The sequence below is a fragment of the Filicampus tigris genome, chromosome 4 (assembly GCF_054856515.1).
Source record: "Filicampus tigris isolate MCC_2025a chromosome 4, RoL_Ftig_1.0, whole genome shotgun sequence".
Lineage (NCBI taxonomy): Eukaryota > Metazoa > Chordata > Actinopteri > Syngnathiformes > Syngnathidae > Filicampus > Filicampus tigris.
The window spans coordinates 20,601,387-20,623,933 of NC_141220.1; the positions used below are offsets into that span (position 1 = coordinate 20,601,387).

The following is a 22,547-nucleotide window of genomic DNA, read 5'->3' on the forward strand; positions in this document are numbered from 1 at the left end:
GACATGACATGACATGACATTTCAAAATGTCAAATTTCCTCTCTCAGCTTCTTTCATTACATGTAGAACCATTGCCTGTAAAATGTTGCAATGGAACCTCTGAAGTTGGACATAATCCTTTCTGGGACACTGGTCAACCTTGCCATTATAAAATCTTTATTAACTGTGCAGGCATTGTTTTAAGTCACATTGCCAGCTGCCATTCGAGTGAGAGTCTGGGAGACCACTAAAGGCACTTTGGAGATTATTCATATCAAAGACTGTTTTCGAATCACTTAATAATGTTCACTCCATTCTTTTAATAATATTGTTGACTTACCCATATGTTGCATATTGTGCACGGTATGGACTTATCTCAATTTCCAGTTCTGTGATAATACTTTACCCCATCTTTGCTTTTACTGTTGCCCTTCTGTGGCATCAAACAAGAGAGATATGCTTAAGTCCTTTGGCACGCGTGTGTATCTACTTGCATGAACACATATAAATATGCAGTTCATAACATATGTAACTGTGTGTTTGAGAAATGCCTTGTGAGATGGATGGTAATGGCTGCACATTAAGGTGAAAGTGTCATCCATCAAAGCGGGTGCAGCTCCAAAACAACACTTTGTTTCATTCAGAACAACATTAATTTCAATGATGACACATTAGTTCAGGGGGAATATTATTAAGCCTCCCTGTGCTCCATTCATCATTTATGCTCGTAAGACTTGTAGCTCTTGAAAGAACACACCACAGAGAGGTGATAGCTATAAGCGCCGCCTGTGTAGTCTATTCTTTTACTTTGGTGTTCTTTAGTATATGGCAGTATGTTGTAATAAAACTTGAAAAATCTCAATTATGTCTTTGTATTGTGCAAGTGTGTGGCCTTGGGTTCAGGAATCGACAACGGATGCTGTAAGACATGGAAGCTTAAATAAAAGTGTTGAATTAGAGTCTTATTGTCCTTTCAAAATATGCGTGGATTGTATTAGGACAAAGGAACATCTTAGTATCTTTTTTGTGTTTTGAAAGGAAATTCAGTTGAAAACACTATTTGGTGCACATAAGCATCTCACCCCCAGTTGTCCCTTTCTCTTGCCTCTCCACTCACATTTTCCCACAATGTGCCATAACCCCTCTTTTGCCGACCACTGGCATCTTTCACCACCCACATTAATGCACAGCTTCTTCCTGGCAATGTTAGACCTCACCACACCAGCACCGAGCCGTCACCAGGGTACAAACATAGATGGATGCCAGTCCCAGCCAATCGCGGAGCAGAGCCAAGTTCATGGCCATGAGACGAAAGAATGGCTGAATGCAGCACAACACACAAAGCCATACACAAAGTCATACACATATCACATGAGCTCATTCAGCAGCACAAAAGCGTATGGGGACCCTACTGGAGCTGCCAGTGCTCGTGTGATGTATCATTTATGTCACCATTGTGTAGCCTTCTCTTCAACATGTTGACAGGAGCCTTATGCCTCCATGTTGGTAAATTCCCATACATCCACAGCCCTTTTATATATTAGAATGCTCCAACATATTTTAAAGAGGAAGTGTCAGGTTCACACCAAGTGAGACATTAGTAAACAACGCACACAATGAGGAGAGAAGACACTCGACACAATATTGACTTTTTTCTTGTAAGGAGAGCGCAGGGAAGTGTACGATTACGGTTCCTAAAACCCTCTGCATGGCTCCTCCTCTCTTTTTCTTTTCTTAGGAGTCCCTGATTACAAAGGTGGTCCAGCTCTAAGGGAAAGCGGAGCGAAAGCAGCTGGAACACTCTGAACTTGTTTTGTCTATGTGTGTGTGCGTGGGTGGGTATGAGTGTGTGTGTATGTGTGTGTGTGTGGGTGTGTGTGTGTGTGTGTGTGAGCCTTTATCGTACATACGTGGAAGTAAAGAACAGCAAGCAAGTTGGGCCGAGATATGGAAAAAGCTCAAGCTAAACCCACAAGCTTATAAAGCTAACAAGCCTAATAATAAAAATCTAACACATGAATCATGATATACATTATTATTCTTACAGGAAGTCAACCCAAACATATTTTTTTCAAGAATATGTTCTATGCAAGCCCACTAGTTGAAACAAGGCATTCTGATTAATATTGTGTTTGTGGAATAAGAGTTAATCCAATTGGTCGCTACCTGAGCCCTGAGCAGTTGTGATGTCATTTCAGTCGACAGAAGTGACAAAATGGCCGCCCCCTGAGCTAGCTAAAGAGAGTGGATTTTGCTGTTTAACTCATATTCCACAAACGCAATATTAATCCGAATTGTGGGCCTGCCGGGAACATATTCTTGAAAAAAATATGTCTGGGTTGATTTCCCTTTAAAGATTACCACATTCGTTGTGAGTTGATGTTATCAGTGTGATGTCGTATGGACATGCATCATAAACACACAAAGTGACCCTGGAGCACAAGATATATAGATTTGCATCATAAAGATCAATCTGAGACTTTAAAATGAACCTTTCACTGTTTAATCCAGTCGTGATTTCTGTAAAAAAAAATCAAATAATCTAATCCCCTCACAGCACATTTAATTTTTATGTGTGAAAATGTGCATCCACAGTTATGAAAGCACTCCTGGTTTTGACTGCTTATGTCCCAATGAATACAAATGTGCACCGGAGATAACATGGAAACAACTAAAATGTTTGATAATTATGGTCTCTTGATTCGTAGTACAAGAGCTAATTAGAATGAGAAATACTTCACAGTTTAAACTTGACCTTTTGTCAGTAGCATGAGTGTATGCCCTTATTTGCTCCTAGCCAGATGCGGAATGCTACTTACTGTATAAATTGCATGTGTGCGCACTGATATGAGCGTGGCTTCTCCCTAGCTATGATTTCTAGTGCCAGTGCGCTGGCTCCTGCTGCTCTTGCAGTGTGAAGTCAGTGCCAGGCAGAGCCACCAATCGCCCATCTGTTCCATCGGGAGATTCTCAGTCCATTTAGTTGACTTGATTTGCGCTTGGCTGTGGAAAGCTGCGGCTATTAGCTTTGCATAGTGGATGGGGGGAAAAAGAAGACATTTGAAAATGTTGTCACAAAAGACAGATGGCAAAGTGGACAAAGACGGATTTGAATTTGCTGAAAGTGTTGGCATATTTAAATGTAAGCACGCCCACTAGTGAGAGCAAAATGTGCAGACACCTGAAGACACAGGTGAGCTGATTATGGCTATATTGTTGACCACAATTATCAGTAGATATTGGCGAGAAACAAATTACACAATAATTGCCCACATTTCTCTAAAAATGTAATTTTCTTGTCTTTGGAGTGGATTCATGCATGTAATTGTATACATTTATGAAACGTTTGTCCATAGCCAGGCAGCATTAGCAGGTCATATTCTTTTGCCATTAATCGTTGCCGACAGCTCATAATCTGCATGTGTAAACACTGTTGCATTTTATTTGAGTGTGCGTAGCCTACTCATATTTGCATGTGTGCTAATTGATAATATATATATATATATATATTATTATATTATATTATATTATTATGTTATATTATATTATTATATTATATTATTTTTTTTGTTGGTTTTTTTTTAAAAAGGCTCAATACAGGAAAAATACTATACAAAATATCTGGTCGTAAAACAAGCTTTTGCGCTCCAAATTTCTTCTCTTAGGTGATTGTAATGTGGCACATATGTAACGTGATACTGCTTCCTGATTTTATTTATTGATATTATATTGAGTGCAATTTCTATTGATATTGATCAGGTGTCTATCACGATATATAATTATATTGAATTATTAGCCAGCCTGTGCACCACATTTACAGGTAATGAAATGAGCCCCTTTGATTGGTCTTGATTGCAGGCAGCTGTGACCACACCCACAGCGGCACAACTCTCCCTCTTGCAGATCCTAGAGCCTGCATTCGTCTGCAAAATTACCAATCTAACCTGCCTCTATGCGGAAGTAGACCACGCACCGAGCAGGATTCACACAGGTCATGAAAATGGAGCCCAAGGTCTTGAAATGACCAAGATGGGCTTACAAACCCTAAAAACATGTTGACTCCCTAAGGCCAGCAGAAAGCCCCGAATGTTATGCAATGCTTGCATAAGCCTGAATTTGGCAATCGGATTCATGCATTATTGATTAACTGAGAAATGAAGGAATATCATCTTTCAATCTTGACGAAAGAGAGAAAAACAATCCTGTGTCAGTGTGGGTCACGCTTAAATGTGTAGTTTAGAGAAAAGTTGAAAGAATTCAACATCAGTTGTTGAAATATGCTACTCTGTTATTGAATAGAAGAGTGAATGAACAAGGGTATGCTCACGGGGGCTTAGCGCTTTGTTATATATTTGCATTTCGCAGTGATGAAAGCGCCCGTGTCTCCTCCTTTGCTCATCCGCCTGTGCCGAGCCAAGAGTGTCGGCTCTCCAAAGCGTATTGTTGAACTGAAACATTTGCTGTTTGGATTTCATTGAATAATAGTGATCTTTTCTCCCACTCTCTCCTCAACATGAAAGAGGACTAGTTTGCTTATTTGCATTTTATGCCCGAGTGTATTTTTCCAATGGGAAGAGACATTTTCCTAGAGTTGTCCTGGAGTGCATCAGTCTTCCTTTTCATCTTTCACCTCACTTCCCTGCAACCACTTCTTTCCTACTCTTTTCCAGTGTGTCTCTCTGCAATGTGTCTCTTCACCCCCTGCTGCCCACCTTTAGCTTTAACTGCTTACATTTGATATTTTTAAAACCACACTTCAATTGTGTGCAACTAGTTCTGTAGACTTCCAGAGCTGGGAATTTTACAAAAAAATTGCTGTCCATTTATCCTCCTCTGCCTAAAGCTGGGATAGCCCTTCCGCCGTCCGTTTATCTGTCATTTTGTCCAGCCGGACCAAATAGTAATCGTCTATAGGCCGGTCCGACTATCATTTTAAACAGGCCTCTGTTAGCGTTTCCGACTCCCAACTTCAAGCAATAAATAGATATATAAATAATATCTCCCCCGGGGTTGCATAGAAGATATTATTATTGTAAAGAATTTTGGGGGGTTGACTTCACCCACACATATTTTTTTCAAGAATATGTTCTATGCAAGCCCACTAGTTGAAACAAGGCATTCTGATAAATATTGCGTTTGTGGAATAGGAATTAATCCCCATGTTTTTAGACATCTCTGGGGGCGGCCATTTTGTCACTTCTGTTGACTGAAAATGACATCACAACTGCTCAGGGCTCAGGTAACGACTAATCACGCCTGACCTGTTTTCTGAAGCTGAGCCGTGAATGGTCGTTACCTGAGCCCTGAGCAGTTGTGATGTCATTTTCAGTCGGCAGAAGTGACGAAATAGCCAACCCCTGAGATGGCTAAAAAAGGGTAGATTTTTCTGCTTCAGCCATATTCCACAAATGCAATATTAATCAGAATGCCGTGTTTAGACTACTGGGCCTGCATTCAACATATTCTTGAAAAAAATATGTTTGGGTTGACTTCCGCTTTAAGGTAAGTCATGCATGTGTTTGTATTGGTGGTGTCGTTGTTTGTGAGCATTTCCCCATATTCTCTCTGGATTAAACTTCACTTCTTTCTACTTCGTGAAATCCTACGTTGGAGTTTTTTCTCAGGTGACAAATATTGCACATGTTCTCTTATAACCCGCAATTTGATGTTGGGCTAGAGCTTCTCTTTATCCTCAACTGCAATTTTTGTTATTTTCCAAATAGGGTTTGTGTTGAAAGCAAATATTTTCTTCTACGGAGGTCTACAATTATTGCCTCAAGTGCTGCATTAAGTGCCACAGCCGGTTTAAAAGCAAGAAACATGCACTTGTGTTTCATTGTATGCTTTCCAAAGTGCTTGTTAACGGTAAGCACGTCACAGTGAAGGGATCAACAATACAAAGCCCTCCACATTAGCGTTTGTGGATTTTTTTTTTCAAAATGTGTTTAAGAGTGACTTGTGGCCACACACTAAGGGCTTGTAACCGAGGTGATTATCTGTAAGTGTATCATTATACACTGCGGTGGTGTCTTTGTACGGGAAAAGTGGTGCTTTGTCACACGTGTCGTAAATCGCATGTGCTCGCGTAGCATCACATATGTTACCACATAAACATTGTCGTAAATCAAGTGGTTCTACTGGAGAGGCTTTTACGCCCACTGCAGAACTGTCGCCCAGTTTCTCATTGCTCAAACATTCTATACTGTACATGGAAGTGAAAAGAAATTAACTACAGTTAGTATTGATCGGTGAATGATGTCATGCATGACATCGGTTTGAACAAAATGAGAAGTTTTGTGTGACTTGACATGAAGGGGATATCTTGACCCCAAATATTTGTACACGTTCAGACTTTCACAGCAATCAAATTCAGAGCTGGTTCCTCTTTCCACAGAAATGTTTCCAAGTTGGCAAACATTTGGCGAACGAACTAATCAATGCAGGGCACACGTACTCACATGCAGCTGGCAGAGTTGAATTGGAACATTTATAGTGGTGTCAACATAGCATTATTTATGTACGTAAACTGTGGGATCAACATTATTACAGGCAGCAACGGCTGGAATGATTTTCCTCGAAGTGATTTGTTTTGAGTCGCGCATACACGGTTTTGCATAATGATTTGCACTGTGATTCAGGGGATATTACAGCTTTAGCGTTATTAATCATTTCAGGGGCATGATTAGGTTCTCTGGGTGTTGACTTACAACTGAGGGGTGCAATGGGGAAGGTCGTACATAATTGTAACACACTTTTTTAACTGTACTGTTTGTTGTGCGTGAATGCTGATGAATTCCCAGAATTATCACACAATAATCTTTGCATCTGAATTATTTACTGCAGCTGTGTATTTACTGCGAGGCCCAGATGCCTCTCTGCTGACACTGGAAAGCCATCTAGTTTCAGTAAAATATTAAAGCGCTCTAAATGTCTGCATAGCCAGTGATGAATCAGCCAGTATTGCACCTTTTGCCCTCTGTGATTTGAAGATTATGCACACGATGTCATTTCTCTGGTGCAATCATCGGCGAACATGGACCCTCATGAATTAGAGCATTGTTATGTCAGGTGAGATAGCTTATGACTCATTGAATGAGGAACGGACAAAGAAAAGAAAGAAAATATGGATAATCTGCAAGGGTGAATGGAAAAAAAATGGAATCAAACGTTGGGATACCAGAGGGTGGACAAAAGAAATCAACTGAGGACAATAAAAGGTAGACACAAAAGAACAATTTCCCTCATTCTTAGTATGACATTATCACTTGTCTAATTCCACTCAACAACCGTTGGGTGGACTTTTCTTAAAAATACAAAGTTTAGTTCAGTGTTGTGGAGTTAGAAGTTTACTTTTCATACTGATGGATTATACACATTATTTCTGCTACATGCTTGTTTCACAGAAAAGTCAACGTATGTTTGGCAAAGACGTTTGTTGGACATTTTTCACAGTGTCATCTTTGAATTAGTAATGTCATAATTATGTAAATATTTGTATGAAAAATAGTACTGGGCCATAAATATATAACGATCGAAAATAATAACTGTAAGTACAGTAACTGTGCGTGTATTCTTGTGCCGCATATAAGGTACGCAAACTAATTGATTGTGTGTCTTCCATAACCTCCCCAAACCTTATATTGAGACCATTGTAAACCAGGACCTGCTATCTTCAAATTTGAAATCAGAAGTACTCCTTTTGTTCTTCCTTGAATGTGGCTTTGTAGGTTTGCCAACTATTGTTTTGAGTAATATCCAGCCATGGTGACCTTAAAAGTTCCAAAAAGTATAATACTGCACCGATGGCACAATGAAGGGCTACGGTTTTTCAATTCTGTTAAAACGCACATTGGTACAGTAACGTGATGACCGTCTTCGCGTGTTTCTTCCAGGTGTGATGCCAGAGCGTCAGTTTAGCGGCACCCAGTTTGTCTGCAGTGTGGTCGCCTCCCATGTGAGCCACCAGCCCTCCACCAGTTTCAGCTTTGTCTGGATCGCGCCACCTCCTGGCACTGGCTGCGTCAACTTCTTGTAAGTCACTTTTTGTCTACTGTCCTGTTTGTGTGTGTGGGTGTGTGGCTGTGTGTGTGTGTTTTCAATGGCTGAGAGAGGTATGGCAAATGAATACCCAGGTTTGTTCAGACATGCGTATACCAACCAAGACAGGCAGACAGTACTATTCATCACTGCTGTGTGGCCTTGTTTTGACCCAGTGGCTGTGGGAATACTTTATGAGCTGACAGAACGGGTGTTCTTCCCTAAGTTGGAGCACAGACTGGATGCTAAGCAGGCTATGCAGTCAGTTGGAGGGCACTGGGCTAAAAATGTCCACCTCTTATAATGTTATATACAAGGAACCCCTGCCCAATCATTCATCATTGGCAGCTACATGTCAAATTTACTGTAGAGCAGCTATTAGCTCAAATTCACATATTTTAATTGATTTATCTTCTGTAAGTAATTATTGATTGTTATCATTATCGTTATATCATATTCATTTTTACTTTTATTGCTGAAAGATAAGTGAGTGAGTGAGTGTTTCACTCGAGTGACATAGGGTGCTTTGAGTTCTCTCTTCAACTAGATGTCCCAAATTTTGCTTACACTGAAGCACCAAAGCTCCAAATCTGTCTCGTTACAATTTGAAGGAAAGACTCAACGCGCTCAATGAGCTGGAGCCTTGGTGATTTTGGGCTGGGGGTGCTGTTCACCCTAAACCGGTCGCCACCCAATTGTAGGGTGTAATTTTACACTGTATTTATATTTGTAATATTTGGTGTTCTTTTTATCATTCGATTTCTTGAATAACGTGTGTTAATGTTTTGTCTCATATTGCTTTATTGTAGTTGTGAATGCCGTGTTATATTTCGCCTTTGATAGTCATACACCAATACACATGCAGTCTTCTCTCATGGTAAACACTGATTTGTATTCCCTTCAGTTGGCGTGCTGTCAGTTCAAGCCACATGCCTTTTGTTCGTCAGAGGCAATTAGCTGTCCTGGAAAAGTGTGGATTTAAAGAATTAGCAGCAGTCAAGTGCTTCATGTAAAGTGCATTCTATCAAATAACAAAGCAGTACTTGCTCAGATGAGAGAAATTTCGTTCAGATAGAAATTCTGTCACTTGATGGACATCAACTGCTGTTTAATGTTTGAGCCTTCATAAACTGGTACAATAAATCTCAGCTTTTTTTCCCTCTTTCCTATGCAGTTGTCCTCTTGAAAAAAGAAAAACAAGCCAATTGCACATCAGTGGTTCCCAAAAACCTCAACAGAATGAAGCATTTTGGCAGTAATCGCAAAAAGCCCTAATGAATGCAGACTGTCCGACAGAGACTTTTATGGTCAGACTGACAACGAAAAAAAAAAAAAAAGATTCCTTGGGGGAATTTGGTGAAGCGGAGCTGCTATTTAAACAATATTCACAAAGCCAAACAGATTTACTGGATTGCTCTGTCTGCCAGAAAACACATTTACTGTTGAGTGCATGTCAGCTTATGAGGATAGTGCATTTCCAAGTATTTGTGTGTCGTCGGTGTGTATCGTTTGCTGTGTGTCATTATATATGACAATGCAGTGGTGTGTCACTGCTGATGACAGAGGGCCATGACTGTGGGGCTCCCGCAGTTGACCTTATCAAAGTCAGCCAGTCGTACCCTAACCAACGCACACACACACACAAGTTCCAGTTCATAGCCTCCATCTTCACTAGTAAATTATCACCCACATTGACGCGTCCCTGGTATTCACTGATGCAACTCTTGGGAGAAATTCAACAGGTGACCTTGGCGTCCGCGTTGTAATTTCCAATACTGAACTGAAAATTTTGTCGCTTTTCAGATTTATTTGATCTACAAATGTGGCAGCCTGATGACATGACACCTCTCTCAGACTTTATGGCAACTTTAATCAAATTCAAGTTTGATTAAAAAAAGATTTTAAAAAAAAGTAATTTAGGGGTTTGTTGCATCAGTGTAAAGCAGGGAGCTTTGTACATCTGTTCAGACACAGCATGTGACAAGCATTCCTGTTTGACAACCTGAGATGAGAATGAGTTCAAATTGTTAAAAAAAAAAAAAGTGGCGGGGGGGCTCTGGATGTAACACAAATTACACTTGATCATGTCCTGCCCTTGCCTGTAGCGCTTGGGTTCTGATTGAGTGTCCACACAGCGTCCGTGAGTGTTTGAATTAAAGCCACAGACACCCAGTGTCCTTCAAAAGGCCAAAGCCGGTCTGTCACTGCATTAAAATGTGGCTCGGGAGCAGTTTTATGGCCGATATTGTGGGAAGGTTGGTGGCAACGCATCACTCTGGGGAGCGTGATGGAGTGCATGGACGTGGACATCCAGAAGAACTCATTTTCTGCAGGGCTGTAAATTACCTACGGAAGGTAAGGGGAGGCCTTGGAGGAGAGGGGGAAGATGAACAAGGTATTCGCATCCGCAGAGATCAATATACAACTCACACAACTGGAACCCAACCGTACTTTTACAAGTCAAATGTATCCCACACCTGATTTTAAAGACCGACATTCGACTTTTGCTTGCGTTTAGAGCTTGAGCAATACAAAGTTGTGATCAATGCGTGTGTCCATGGTGACACAGAAAAACACAGCTGTGACCCTCATCTGATTCTTTGTGCTCTGATGTGACATTCGTCACCTCTTTATCATGTAGCGAATGCTTGGCTGCACACCACAAAGGTGAAAATGATTCATAGTTTCTTCTGTTGAAGGCTGAGACATCTGCGGTGTCTCCTCCTTTCTGCGCGGCTTTATTCCGCTTCATTTGCAGCCTGCTGGCAAGCACTACCGTGTCTCTATGTATATGTGTGTGTCAATATAAAATGTCATAATCTGACTAGCATCTTAATCCACAACCAAATGATCAATTCATGAATGTATTCCTTTGGCCTTTCATTAAAGAGTTTAATGTATTCGTAATCTCATCTATCTGTTGCCCTCATGAACACATTGGGAGGATTGATAAGACAGCTTCTGATTTTATTCAGGGGTCAGAGTTCAGACTTCCAACTCACAGATGACCTATTGCACACTGAACTGCAGCAGGCGAAAGCCCTGTCATCGATTTCCTATGTATTCTAATCAATAACCCAGTCCATATTAACAGGAAATGAGTGTTTAACGAGCTCCCCCCTTCATTAAAACTCCTGGCCTGTGGCCATGTGACAAATCCACTGAAGATGCTGTGCTAAGAAACATAAGTGATTGTTTAGGGAATCACATTAAACATGCAGAAAGTATGCAGGATGGAATATAAATAGCATAATATATATTCACACACACATGTATATATATATATATATATATGTATATATATATATATATATATATATATATATATATATATTCTAATATAGTCAACACCAAGTGTAGATTAAGACATCAATTTCAAGTTTTAGAGGATTTTTAGTTTTAGCACTTATCTGACAATTTAATGAATCCATTGTGTGGTCAAAGTGTCACATATCAAAGCTGTGAACTTTACAGGCACTTATTTAACGTAACATTTTGCTCTTCTTGACAGTCAAGTGTAAAATTAAGTGAACTATCGTTAATAGCAGAGCTGGGCATTTTCCAAAAATTTGCCGGTCCGTTTATCGCCTTCTGTTTGCAGCCGAGGTAGCCTTCCGCCGTCCGTCAATCCGCCTTTTTGTCCATGCGGACCAAATTGTAATCACCTATAGGCTGGTCCAACTAGCATTTTAAATGGGCTTCTGTTAGCGTTTCCGCCAAACAACTTCGACCGACCTGCGCTTTCACAAGTTTAAATATGACATTCGGGTTGATATTGCGTTTGTGGAATATGAGTTAAACAGCGAAATCCACCTGTTTTTAGCCATCTCAGGGGGCAGCCATTTTGTCACATTCTGTTGACGGAAAATGACATTACAGTGGCTCAGGGCTCAGGTATCAACCTATCACAGCTCACCTGTTTTCTGAAGCTGAGCCATGATTGGTCCTTAGCTGAACCCTGAGCAACTGTGATGTAATTTTCAGTTGACAGCACTTGGCAAAATGGCTGCCCCCTGATATGTACAAACAACTGTGGATTTTACTACTTCACTCATATTCCACAAACACAACATTAATCAGACTGTCATGTTTATGACTCCTTTATTCTTGAAGCTCATCAAACTGAGGTCTTGTGAGGTATGTTAAAGTCTCACTCGGTATACAGTGCTGATGTTTTTATGGTGTTGCATGCGAAACATTTGGAAAATTCAGACCTCATGCAATTTCTATTTTCCTAAAGGACTGATCCATGACCACAGTAATTGTACATATACACTTGAGACACACTCACATAGATCCATGCATATTACATCTCAGTGCTGTGATCAATACTGTTGCAAAGCATCCTCATCTCTTCTACACTGCACCAACAACCCACAATCTCACCAGGGGGCTGCGTACCCACCTGCTGGCAACTATCAATTCCAGATGGGGAATAAGAACCCTACTTCATTTAAAATGCAACAAAGTGACACATTCCACAGGGGAGAGGAGTCGGCTCCGCTTGAATTTTGTGTGAAATGAGCCATTCTGGGATGTGTGTTCCTGCAAAATGTCACCGTGTTCTGAGTGACGGGATCAATAGCAGATGTGACATGCTGCTGTTGTTGACTCAGCTGGGATTTTTTTTCTTACCCCCACCTGTCCTAATGTGACCTTCAAGCAAGGTGGGAGGCGAAGGCTGAATGCTTTACGATGTTTGCATTTACTCCTACTTTTCCCCAATCCCGACTATGATTACTCAGACGGTAAGGTTGATGGTGCTTTTTGTGGCCTCCTTGGAGCCGTAGCTCTCTATGACCCGTGTTAACAAGCAATTAATGTGCCAAATAGCTCCCAAAGCCCTTCCTCTGCTGAACTCCATTACATTTACATGAGCTCCAGGAGCCTTTCTCAATTAATTTAGTGGCATAGGGAGGAGGGGGCGAATTTGGCTCCACTGTGCCCGCCGCACCGTCTCACCGATGTCCAACCATCGTGGTAGTGATGAAATTACAGGAAACCCACTGCAATTTTTTAGTGACTGATCTGTTATTTCCTGAATAGAAATAAGAAAGTGTACGTTGAAATGGTTTCTGAGATAGAGAAATATGTTCAACAAAGTATGGGGTGTCCTAAAATGTATTTGAAATATGAATATCTGAGTAACAAGTCCAAGGCAAACTAAATTAAAAAGGATTTACTTTGAAAATTAGAAAATGTATTAATAAAAACAACATATTGGAACAGGTGTAGATTTCACAACATCCTAAAGATGCTAATTTAATTTTAGCTGAGCTGAATAATATCTAGTTTACTGTGATTTTGTCATAAGAAAACGTACAACGTTAAACTGAAGTCAAGTCAAAACAATTCTTTACAATATAACGTTCTATGCAGCCCCAATCGTCTAAACATGGCATTTTGATTGATATTGCATTTGTGGGCAATGAATTAAGCAGCAAAATCGACCCTATTGTCTATCTCAGGGGGCGGCCATCTTGCTACTTGCTGTCGACTGAAAATTACATCACTGTTGCTCAGGGATGTTTTCTGAGTTTGGTCATGTGTTACTTCTATAATGTGTCAAAGTGTCTGAGTTTGGTTTTTCACAAGCTGCGTCTACCTTTGTATTGATGAGTGGGGAACATAGTATATATTATGTATATATATATATATATGTTATGTATAGAACATATTGTAATTTTACATTTTACTTGACTTCCCCTTTAAAGAGAAACAACCACCCATCCTTTTTTTTTGCAACAACATACATACATTCTAGTTCCCTTTAAACTTTTTACACACCTAATAATGAATAAGAATTGGTTTTGTAATTAAGACAATGAAATTATGTCAATTTTGGGGGAGGTGGCTTCTTGAATAACTAAAATGTTTATTTTAAAGTAGAGAGGTGCAACAATGTAATTTTGGCTAGACTAACAACTACTGTCCATTTTGGACTCAGTTTGGATGGACTTGGATTAAAACATGAAACGGCACAACTGCAATACAATATAATACAGTACTCTTTTATTTGGATGGAAGCCCTCACACTGTCTGTGTCTTTTGTGCTCCATCTAATTCCACTCCCTTGTTTTGTTTTGGTGCCATAACACACAGCTGGTCCCCAGCGTGAGAGATAAATCAACCAGTTAGGGTTTGTTACTGTGCTAGAGTTGTAGTCCAAATGCACGCAATTCTTATTTTAACCGCCATAACTAACAGTTTGGGGAATATGATTATGATGTTAAATAACAACCAACCATTATCTATACGACTTATCCTCACAAGGGTCGCGGGCGTGTTGGAGTATATCCCAGCTGTCTTCGGGCAGTAGGCGGGGGACACCCTGAATTGGTTGCCAGCCAATCACAGGGCACACAGAGACAAACAAACATTCACACTCACAATCACACCTAGGGGCAATTTAGAGTGTCCAATCAACTTACCATGCATGTTTTTGGAGTACCCGGAGAAAACCCACGCAGGCCCCGGGAGAACATGCAAACTCCACCCAGGGAGGCCGGAGCCGGGATCGAACTCACGACCTCTGAATTGTGAGGCGGACGTGCTAACCAGTCGACCACCGTGCCGCCCCCGTTAAATAACAATAAAGCGAATTTCATTTCATTTCATGCAATTTGCATGCATGCCTCTATGTTCTTGTAAAATGTTTACCTGCATGTGCAACCTTCGAATAATCCCGCTGTTGTAGGCACAGCTAATGGCCAGTGTGTGTGTGTTGAGTGTGTGAATGTGTAGCTGACAAAGTGGCTCCAGGGGGATGCTTATGGCCGACAGCAACATGTAATCTAACATGGAAGACGTGCTTCGTAATTACCCACTCCAGGCCCTTTAGGGAGCTCTTTGAGTGACAGGCTGTCCATCTGCATACATGTTAAAGCTCATATATGCCTTGGAATCTGTGTGTGTGTGTGTGTGTGTGTGTGTGTGTGTGTGTGTGTGTGTATGTGTGTGTCCATTAATTCCCATCTTTTATGTATGCTGTACAAATTTGACAGCAGTCTATCTAAACCTGATCTGTTTTCCCTCAACAAATCGCAAACCTTTTCACTCATGCTCCTTTATTCTCACTTTCCCGTTAACAAATCCCGTGTTCCCTCTTTATCTCGTCTCCCTTTTCATCCCTGCGAATCTCCTTTCGTCTAATGAGAGAGTAGAGGATGACACTCATTTTCACAAGATGAATGATGCCCCTGTTTAAGGATGAAAAGGAAACATTTAGGCGCCTAATTGCTTTTTTTTTCTCCCTAGCAAAAGTCCAATTAACATTTAAATGTTCAGTAAATGTTGAACGTGTGTGTGGCGTGTGTAATGAGGGATACACACCCAACACAGGGGCCCGCTGGAGTGTGATAGCAGGGCAGATGCCAGTGTCACACTGAAACAGTCACACACATTTGTCGACTAAATGTGCTCCCTCTCAGTATCGCCTTAATGAAGCACATGGCATGGATTCCGTATTACGCTCTAATTAATACGAATCTAACAAATAATGGTTAGGTACTAGCCAATGTTGGTCTTGTGCAAGGTAGGCAGAGCTGCAATGAATTTTGTTGGATGCACAGATTAGCATAAGATTCTGACAATTATTATTTATTTGATTACTCAAGTAATTGTGTTTGCTGATATATACACACGCATACATTCTAATATTAAATTTACACAAAATGCACAGTAATGTCTTTTTTAATGCACAATATGTCTCCTTTGATGCCCATTAGTAGCAGTTGGCCTCAAAAATCATACTGCTTGATAATTGAGGAAAATGAATGATTCTCTTTTGATCACTTCTGAGCAGTCAAACTTATTTTTGTTGCAAGTAATCCCACACCACACTGATGTGCTTTCACATTTAGTGAACCTGTGTTGAGTAAATTTTTAAGAGGCTTGTTCCTACATTGCAACCTACTGTTGGAAATGCATCATCTTTTATTCATAGATACCAAACTCAAATTAGTTCTCAACCAATTCTGAAATATGACTATAATTAAATATGTTCCCCCCCACCAGCTCTGCACCGGCACAAGAGCTATTACTAAATAATGAGGGCTGTATTCATTATTCATGAGCGAAGACAAACGTAGCCATAAAAGGTCTGCGCACTGGGGCAGTTGGACATGTTGCAAAATTCCATACAAAATATAAAAGGATGGTGAAAAATGAGCATTAAGGAAATTGAGTTGGATATCAATGATTCCTGACTGTTTCATCACTATGTAAACACCAATGGGATTTTTTTTCTCATCTGTCTTTGTGATGTATGCAAAAAAAAAAAAACATGTTGCAGCCAAAACCATAAAACAGCTGCCATTGGAGGTTGCAATAAAGCAAAGTCACAATAATAATCATTACAGCTATATTATTATTCGACTAAAGTGTTTTTTTATGTCAAATGGTCAACTGAGCAAACTTTGAATTTTTTAATTTACCAAAAAAGCAATAACACTGAGTTTGAAAAGCTGCTCAATTCTAGTATTCTCTCTGGGTTAAGCAGGACTTTTTGAGTCTAAATTTACAGCACTTACATCAATACAGTGAAAATATTAATTAGTAAGACATTCTTGTTTCATTGCTCTGGAAAAGGAGGTGTCAAAGTAGTCCAGGATAAACTTTTAAACGTCTTGTAATTGTCAATGAGTTTGGATGTTTTGCCACTACGGTGCACTATAGCATGCAGCAATGATGTACGTATGTAAAAAGATCTTTGCAGCTTCATATAAATAATGCACTTAATGTGCATGTGGGGGGGGGGTTGGATTCATACAGTATGTACAGTACAATCAGCTCTCTCTATCATGCAATGATTCAGCAATGTGTTACTGGAGATTCGACACTAGAAAATGTTTGATCTTCTGCACATATTTCACATAAGTGCCACAAATACATTGGAACTACATAAGAATTAAGGATGCATGAAAGCAAATGTACTGTATATGAAACTGTGTTGTAATGTCATTCCTTCTTTTTTTTTTTTTCCTGTTGTTGTTTATTTGCTACGGGATGATTATCTTGATGACTGCATAAACATATTGGGTTACTACAAAATTAATCAATTTTGTTTTAATTCAATTCATTCTATTATTTGTTCTTTTCCAATCTTTTAGAGCAACAGCCACACACCGAGGACAGATCCTTTTCAAGGATGCTCTGGTCCAGCAACTTTGTGAACAGGGGGGTGAGTACAGACGCAAACACACGCACGCTCACCCACACACACCCACACACACACGCGTGCATATGGGGTGCTATACGATTGAAGTTTCATTTGATCCGATTCCATGCACTCACATCTTTTAAATCAAAACCAATTTTCTGATCCTATAATTCGCCTATGATTTTCATTCCAATTACTAATTAAAAAATAACATTTCAACATTCATGTATACCAGTTTTTTTTTTTACGTATTATTGATCAAGAAGAACCACTCCAAAGCTCAAATCCTGTGTAAACAATGTGTAAATAATACGTGCATTACTTTAATTATTGAGTCTTAAAAGAACAGGTCTCACAGCCATATTGTTGCCCTCATGAGCACATATTGTTAAAGGGTATCAGGATTCCACTTCTTCATTCCAGTGGCATAGAATTACAACGTCACAGCTGAAGCTCAAGATACTTAGAGGCCCTATATTGCCAGCTTAATTTCATCTTATGCTCAAGTCAGCTTTTTAACCCTCGTCCTTGTTCTCTCTTGCTGTCAGAGATTTATACTTTATGGCAGACACTGCTTATATCGACTTTCTGTGACAGCCTTAAGTAGCAATTGACAGACAGCGCAGTCCAATTCCGCATGCTGAGTGAGTATAATCACTTGTTTACAGGAAAGAAGCCCCTTGCTTTTACCCGCAGACTCCTCCTCATAGTGTAAATTTGACTTTCAAATGATTTGAGAGGTGTAGTCATTTGCTCCTCTCCATGCCTTTTTGTTAACAGGTTGAGGTGGTAAATGAAAAAATATATTCTTTGAATGACATGCCTACTGAAGCACTTCATCTTATGTGCGTTACCTCCTTGGGTGAGAGATCTATCACCTCACCACCATCTACCCACTGATTATTTTATAACGCCCCTTTAAAGCAGAAGTGAACCCAAACATATTTTTTTCCAGAATATGTTCCCAGCAGGCCCACTAGTTGAAACACGGCATTATGATTAATTTTGCGTTTGTGGAATATAAGTTAAGCAGCAAAATGCACTCTTTTTTAGCCATCTCTGGAGGCAACCATTTTGTCTTCTGTCGACTGAAAATGACATCACAACTGCTCACAACGACCAATCGCAGCTGACCTGTTTTCTAAATCTGAGCCGTGATTGGTCGCTGTGAGCAGGTGTGATGTAATTTTCACTCGACAGAAGACAAAATGGTCGCCCCCAGAGATGGCTAAAAATTAATGGATTAAAACTTATTCCACAAACGCAATATTTATCAGAATGCCCTGTTTCTACTTGTGGGCTTGAATAGAACATATTCTTGAAAAAACTAACGTTTGCGTTGACTTTCTCTTTAAATAGTACAATTTGGAGTTCTAGCAAAAATGTCCTGGAAAATATGTCTCAAAAGCCAAATAAAACTTAGATTTGAAAAAAATCATCATATTCAATGGTATGAGTGACGGAGTCTTTGGAGATACGAGCTATCGCCAATTTTTTTGGTTTTCCTTGCGAGCAAAAACTTAAGATATGTGTGCCGTATGGTTTCAATTAACTCAACACACTTGACAAAAAGCAGCAGTTCAGCAGATTGGGACCAATTCTTCAAAAAATAAGAGTCAACTGTTTATTACCTCTTGAAGTTGAAGGTTACTGTCATATTAAACATAAATCACACAAATATTTAAAACAACAACATTGCTGCCTTATTAAAGCCTTGAAAGATACAATACATTAAAAATAAAAAAAATGTATATAACTTTTTTTTTTACACCCCTAAAAATCCAGATTTTGTGTAGTGATGAACATAGAACCAGTTTTACACTTGTATGGCAGTTGAGAATGCCAAAATGTTACTTAAAACATCACCTGTACAGTTTTATGCGAATGTTTAATTATGGCGACAGGTTGACTTAACAGAATTTCTTCTTGGGAAAATGAGTTTTGAATTGGAATGATTTGGAGGTCAACCAACAACACGGAAGTGGATTGTGTCTGATTTTGAAAGCCAAACATACAGTAGGACACTTTATTGGCAAGGCCCGCAGAATCCCACTAATGAAAAGCAGAGTGGACAAGCTGCAAAGATTTAAACCTCAAGGTCTACAAATGTCATAAGTGGCAGCAGAGCAACACGCAGTGATGTATACATGATGATCTGTAGTAAACAAATCCAACTGTGACACTGATTAACGGGTGGGGGCCATGAAGAAGGGATTCGGAGCTGGAAATGATAGCTAACAGGGATGACAGGAAATATGACAAAGTGTACATGTCCACAAATCAGAGTGTGCTTAAATTTTTGTGATAACCCCACTCATCTGACAGGATCATATTTTCAACCGCTTCTACAGTATGCGGGCTGTGCTTTGAGCCAAAAGTTACTTGAAATCTAAAGATTAGCATTCAAAGTGGAATAATTATGAAAAAAAAAAAGAAGTACGAGGCCAGCCCAAGCCTCTTCATATGCTTAAGACTGATGCTTTGAAGAGCCATAGAAATGAAAGCTATCTAAAGCAGGGTTATGATCCTTGGAGGAGGGAGGAAGAAAAGTGAAAAGAAAAGTTGGAGGGAGAGATGGAGACGACCAAGCCTGCCTTGCGAGGCAATTAGCCAGGATGACGACTTAAAGAACATATATTCTGATTAGTCAGGCATGGAACTTATCTTCAACTAAAAGTTATCCTCCCCTATTCCCTAAAATGCCACAAGATGGCACCAAAGCCTCGGCTACTAGGAAACTTGTAATTTGTGTCTCGGTAGTATGTTGAAATGATCCTCTACATCTCGACTGTTCTGAGTTTGTTGGCGTGGGGCTAAAAGAAGAAGTTACGGAGAGTCTCCGCCGCATTTGTTTCTTTTTTCTCTGCTAATTGGCCATGAAAAGGCTCAAGTTTACTAGGTTTTTAAGGGTAGTGTAAAATGAGTTTGAAATTAAAGTGTATTTCTATATTACTATAAATATACGGCATACTATAATCCCAAAACACTTATACACATATTTATGGTTTAAACTATTAATATAGGCTAATTGTTAGGCTGTTAATATGGATTATAAACATTTTTAGGGGCAGTGTAAATTTCTCTGTTTATAAAAAAACCCCGAAATATGCGAGTAGGTGAGTAGGATATTACAGCAAATATTTAAATTAAAAAACAGGAAGCTAGGTAAACGAAGTACACCCCACTAAATTCATACTAAGTTATCCAGATAAGAGGAGTCCATGGCAGGAGATGTGGAGGACTGTGTCTGAGTGGTTGTGCCTGTCGAGCCAGCAAGCCGTCCATCAGCTCCACCTCATGACAGCAGGCCCAGCGGTCCCGGCGTTCTGCCCGGCGCCATTGGGTCCTCATTTCCAGTAGGGAAATAAATCTGCTCTTTATGAGCAGTACACTGCAACCCAGATGGATTATCACGGGAATTTATAACTCACAGAGGCCACTGCTCCCAGAGGGACGCTTGATCGCGGTGCAAAAGAGAAGTGATGGAGGGCCTCGTCTCTCGCGTCACCTCACTCATGCCAGACCTGCGTGTTCACTTTCAGCAAATCTGAAATGGACCTTGTCCACTATTTGTGACAGAAATCCTTAAAAATGACTCTGGAAACTTTTTCAACTCAAGACCAAAGTTACAAATTTGCTTCCGTCTGGGAACTCAAATATATATTTCCAACACGTCATCAAATTGCAACTGTTTTGTACAACACCTGTCCTCAGTACTGTTGCAGGTCAGGTGGGGCCTATCCGAGCTGACTTTAGGCCAGTTGTCACCCAGTTGCAGGCACATGGAGACAAACATCATGCTCATATAAAAGCCAGTGGACAATTCAGAGTCTTCAATTAACCTGAAATGCATTTTGAAGGAGCCAAACCACTGAATTGTGAAGCACACATGCTTAACCACTCGTTCACCTTCCTGCCCTGCTCTAGATCAAATTACAAATTTGGTTGCTTGTGGGAACTCATATCCTCACATTTTAAAAAAAAATTGCAAAGATATCATCAGATTACATCATATAAATATACTGTACAACATGAATCAAAATGATGCATAATAATAAAGAACACAACAGGCATTTCTTTAGTAAAATAAATCCTGAAACTATTTGCAAAAAACAAAAAACTATTTAAAGGCTGCATGTGACAAAATAATAATGAAAAAAGGAGCAGCACAACCCAAAGGAGTTAAAGTACATTGTGGGTGTCGTAATTAGATTATTTTCTTTTTGTCTTAAAGCTGTGTTTCATTAAAGAATTGTTTATATTTTACCTTTTTAATTTGTGAGCTGAAGCACCATAATTTATTAATAATCTTTGCTACACAATGGTGGTCATACTTACAGTGCAAAAAACTTCTAGACCTAAATTTTAAATCTTGAAATGTAAAGTATGTCCGATGCTAACTTAGCGTGCCTTCTTGTGCCGTTCGTGACCTCAAACTGTTTTATGTCCGCCTGTAATTATTACACCTGCCCGCCATTACACTTTTACTCTCATGCTCATCATGGAGGGCAGCTGTGTAAAGAGTTATTGAATGCCTACAATGACGCAGCAGCCATCAGCGGTTCTATTTTTATCTCACTTTAGAGGCCTTTATAGGCATATGATACTCCAGCAACAGAGGGTGCTGCACCCACTTGAGCTGCTCGACAGAAAATTGTGTCTTGTAGTATCCATAATCCTTTAACGTATTAGCTGCTAAAACAAATTGCTAAAATTGCAACTGTGGACAAACTCTTGTTTCTCTCTGTAGTGGTCTCCACACCATGCGCTTCACCCATTTGGAAATTGTGAAACTGAGGACAGCTTTTAGTTGAAAAAGGGCACATGTCACACTATGCCTGTCTTTAAATAGAGAGACGTAGACACTTAGGGAAATTCACAAAACGTTACTGGCAGCGGTGGGATTCGAACCCACGCCCCCGAAGAGACTGGAGCCTTAATCCAGCGCCTTAGACCGCTCGGCCACGCTACCGGTGTTGTGCTCTATTACCGGTATTAATATCGTTTGCACCATGAGTACCAGCCCCAGCGTGAATACTGAACTTGCTGGAGTGGAGTAAACAATGTTTGTTTCCAACTGCACTTACAACCTCTATCAGAGAAAAGAAGGCTAGAACTGGGAAATATTAGTATCTTCTAGTGGCTCCTTGCCTGCCTCCACTCACCTATATGATTACTGTAATGATGTCAATTGAAATCCACACAGAGGCCCATCTTTTCACAGAGTGGACTGGAGTGTTTGCAACCTGAGCCCGGAGAATCATCTCATCTCAGTAATTCATTGAAGCTAAAACAACAGCATCCTGAGTCCTGGGGAGAGCATAATTGCGACCGCCAGTTAGCGCGACTTCAAACGCGGCTCGCCTTGTTG

General features: G+C 40.0%; 1 protein-coding gene and 1 non-coding gene across 4 annotated transcripts in view; one reads left to right on the top strand and one right to left on the bottom strand.

The window, feature by feature from the left end:
• The window catches only part of reln (reelin), a 94,154-nt gene that overhangs the window by 31,161 nt on the left and 40,446 nt on the right, over positions 1 to 22,547 (top strand). For all 3 annotated transcript variants that reach the window (XM_086027857.1, XM_086027858.1, XM_086027859.1), the window contains exons 3-4: positions 7,872 to 8,010; positions 17,127 to 17,197. In XM_086027857.1, the coding sequence (XP_085883983.1) occupies positions 7,872 to 8,010; positions 17,127 to 17,197 (210 nt within the window). The remainder of the gene's footprint in view (positions 1 to 7,871; positions 8,011 to 17,126; positions 17,198 to 22,547) is intronic.
• Positions 22,067 to 22,148, bottom strand: trnal-aag (transfer RNA leucine (anticodon AAG)). The gene has a single exon. It is a non-coding gene; the product is annotated as a tRNA-Leu (tRNA).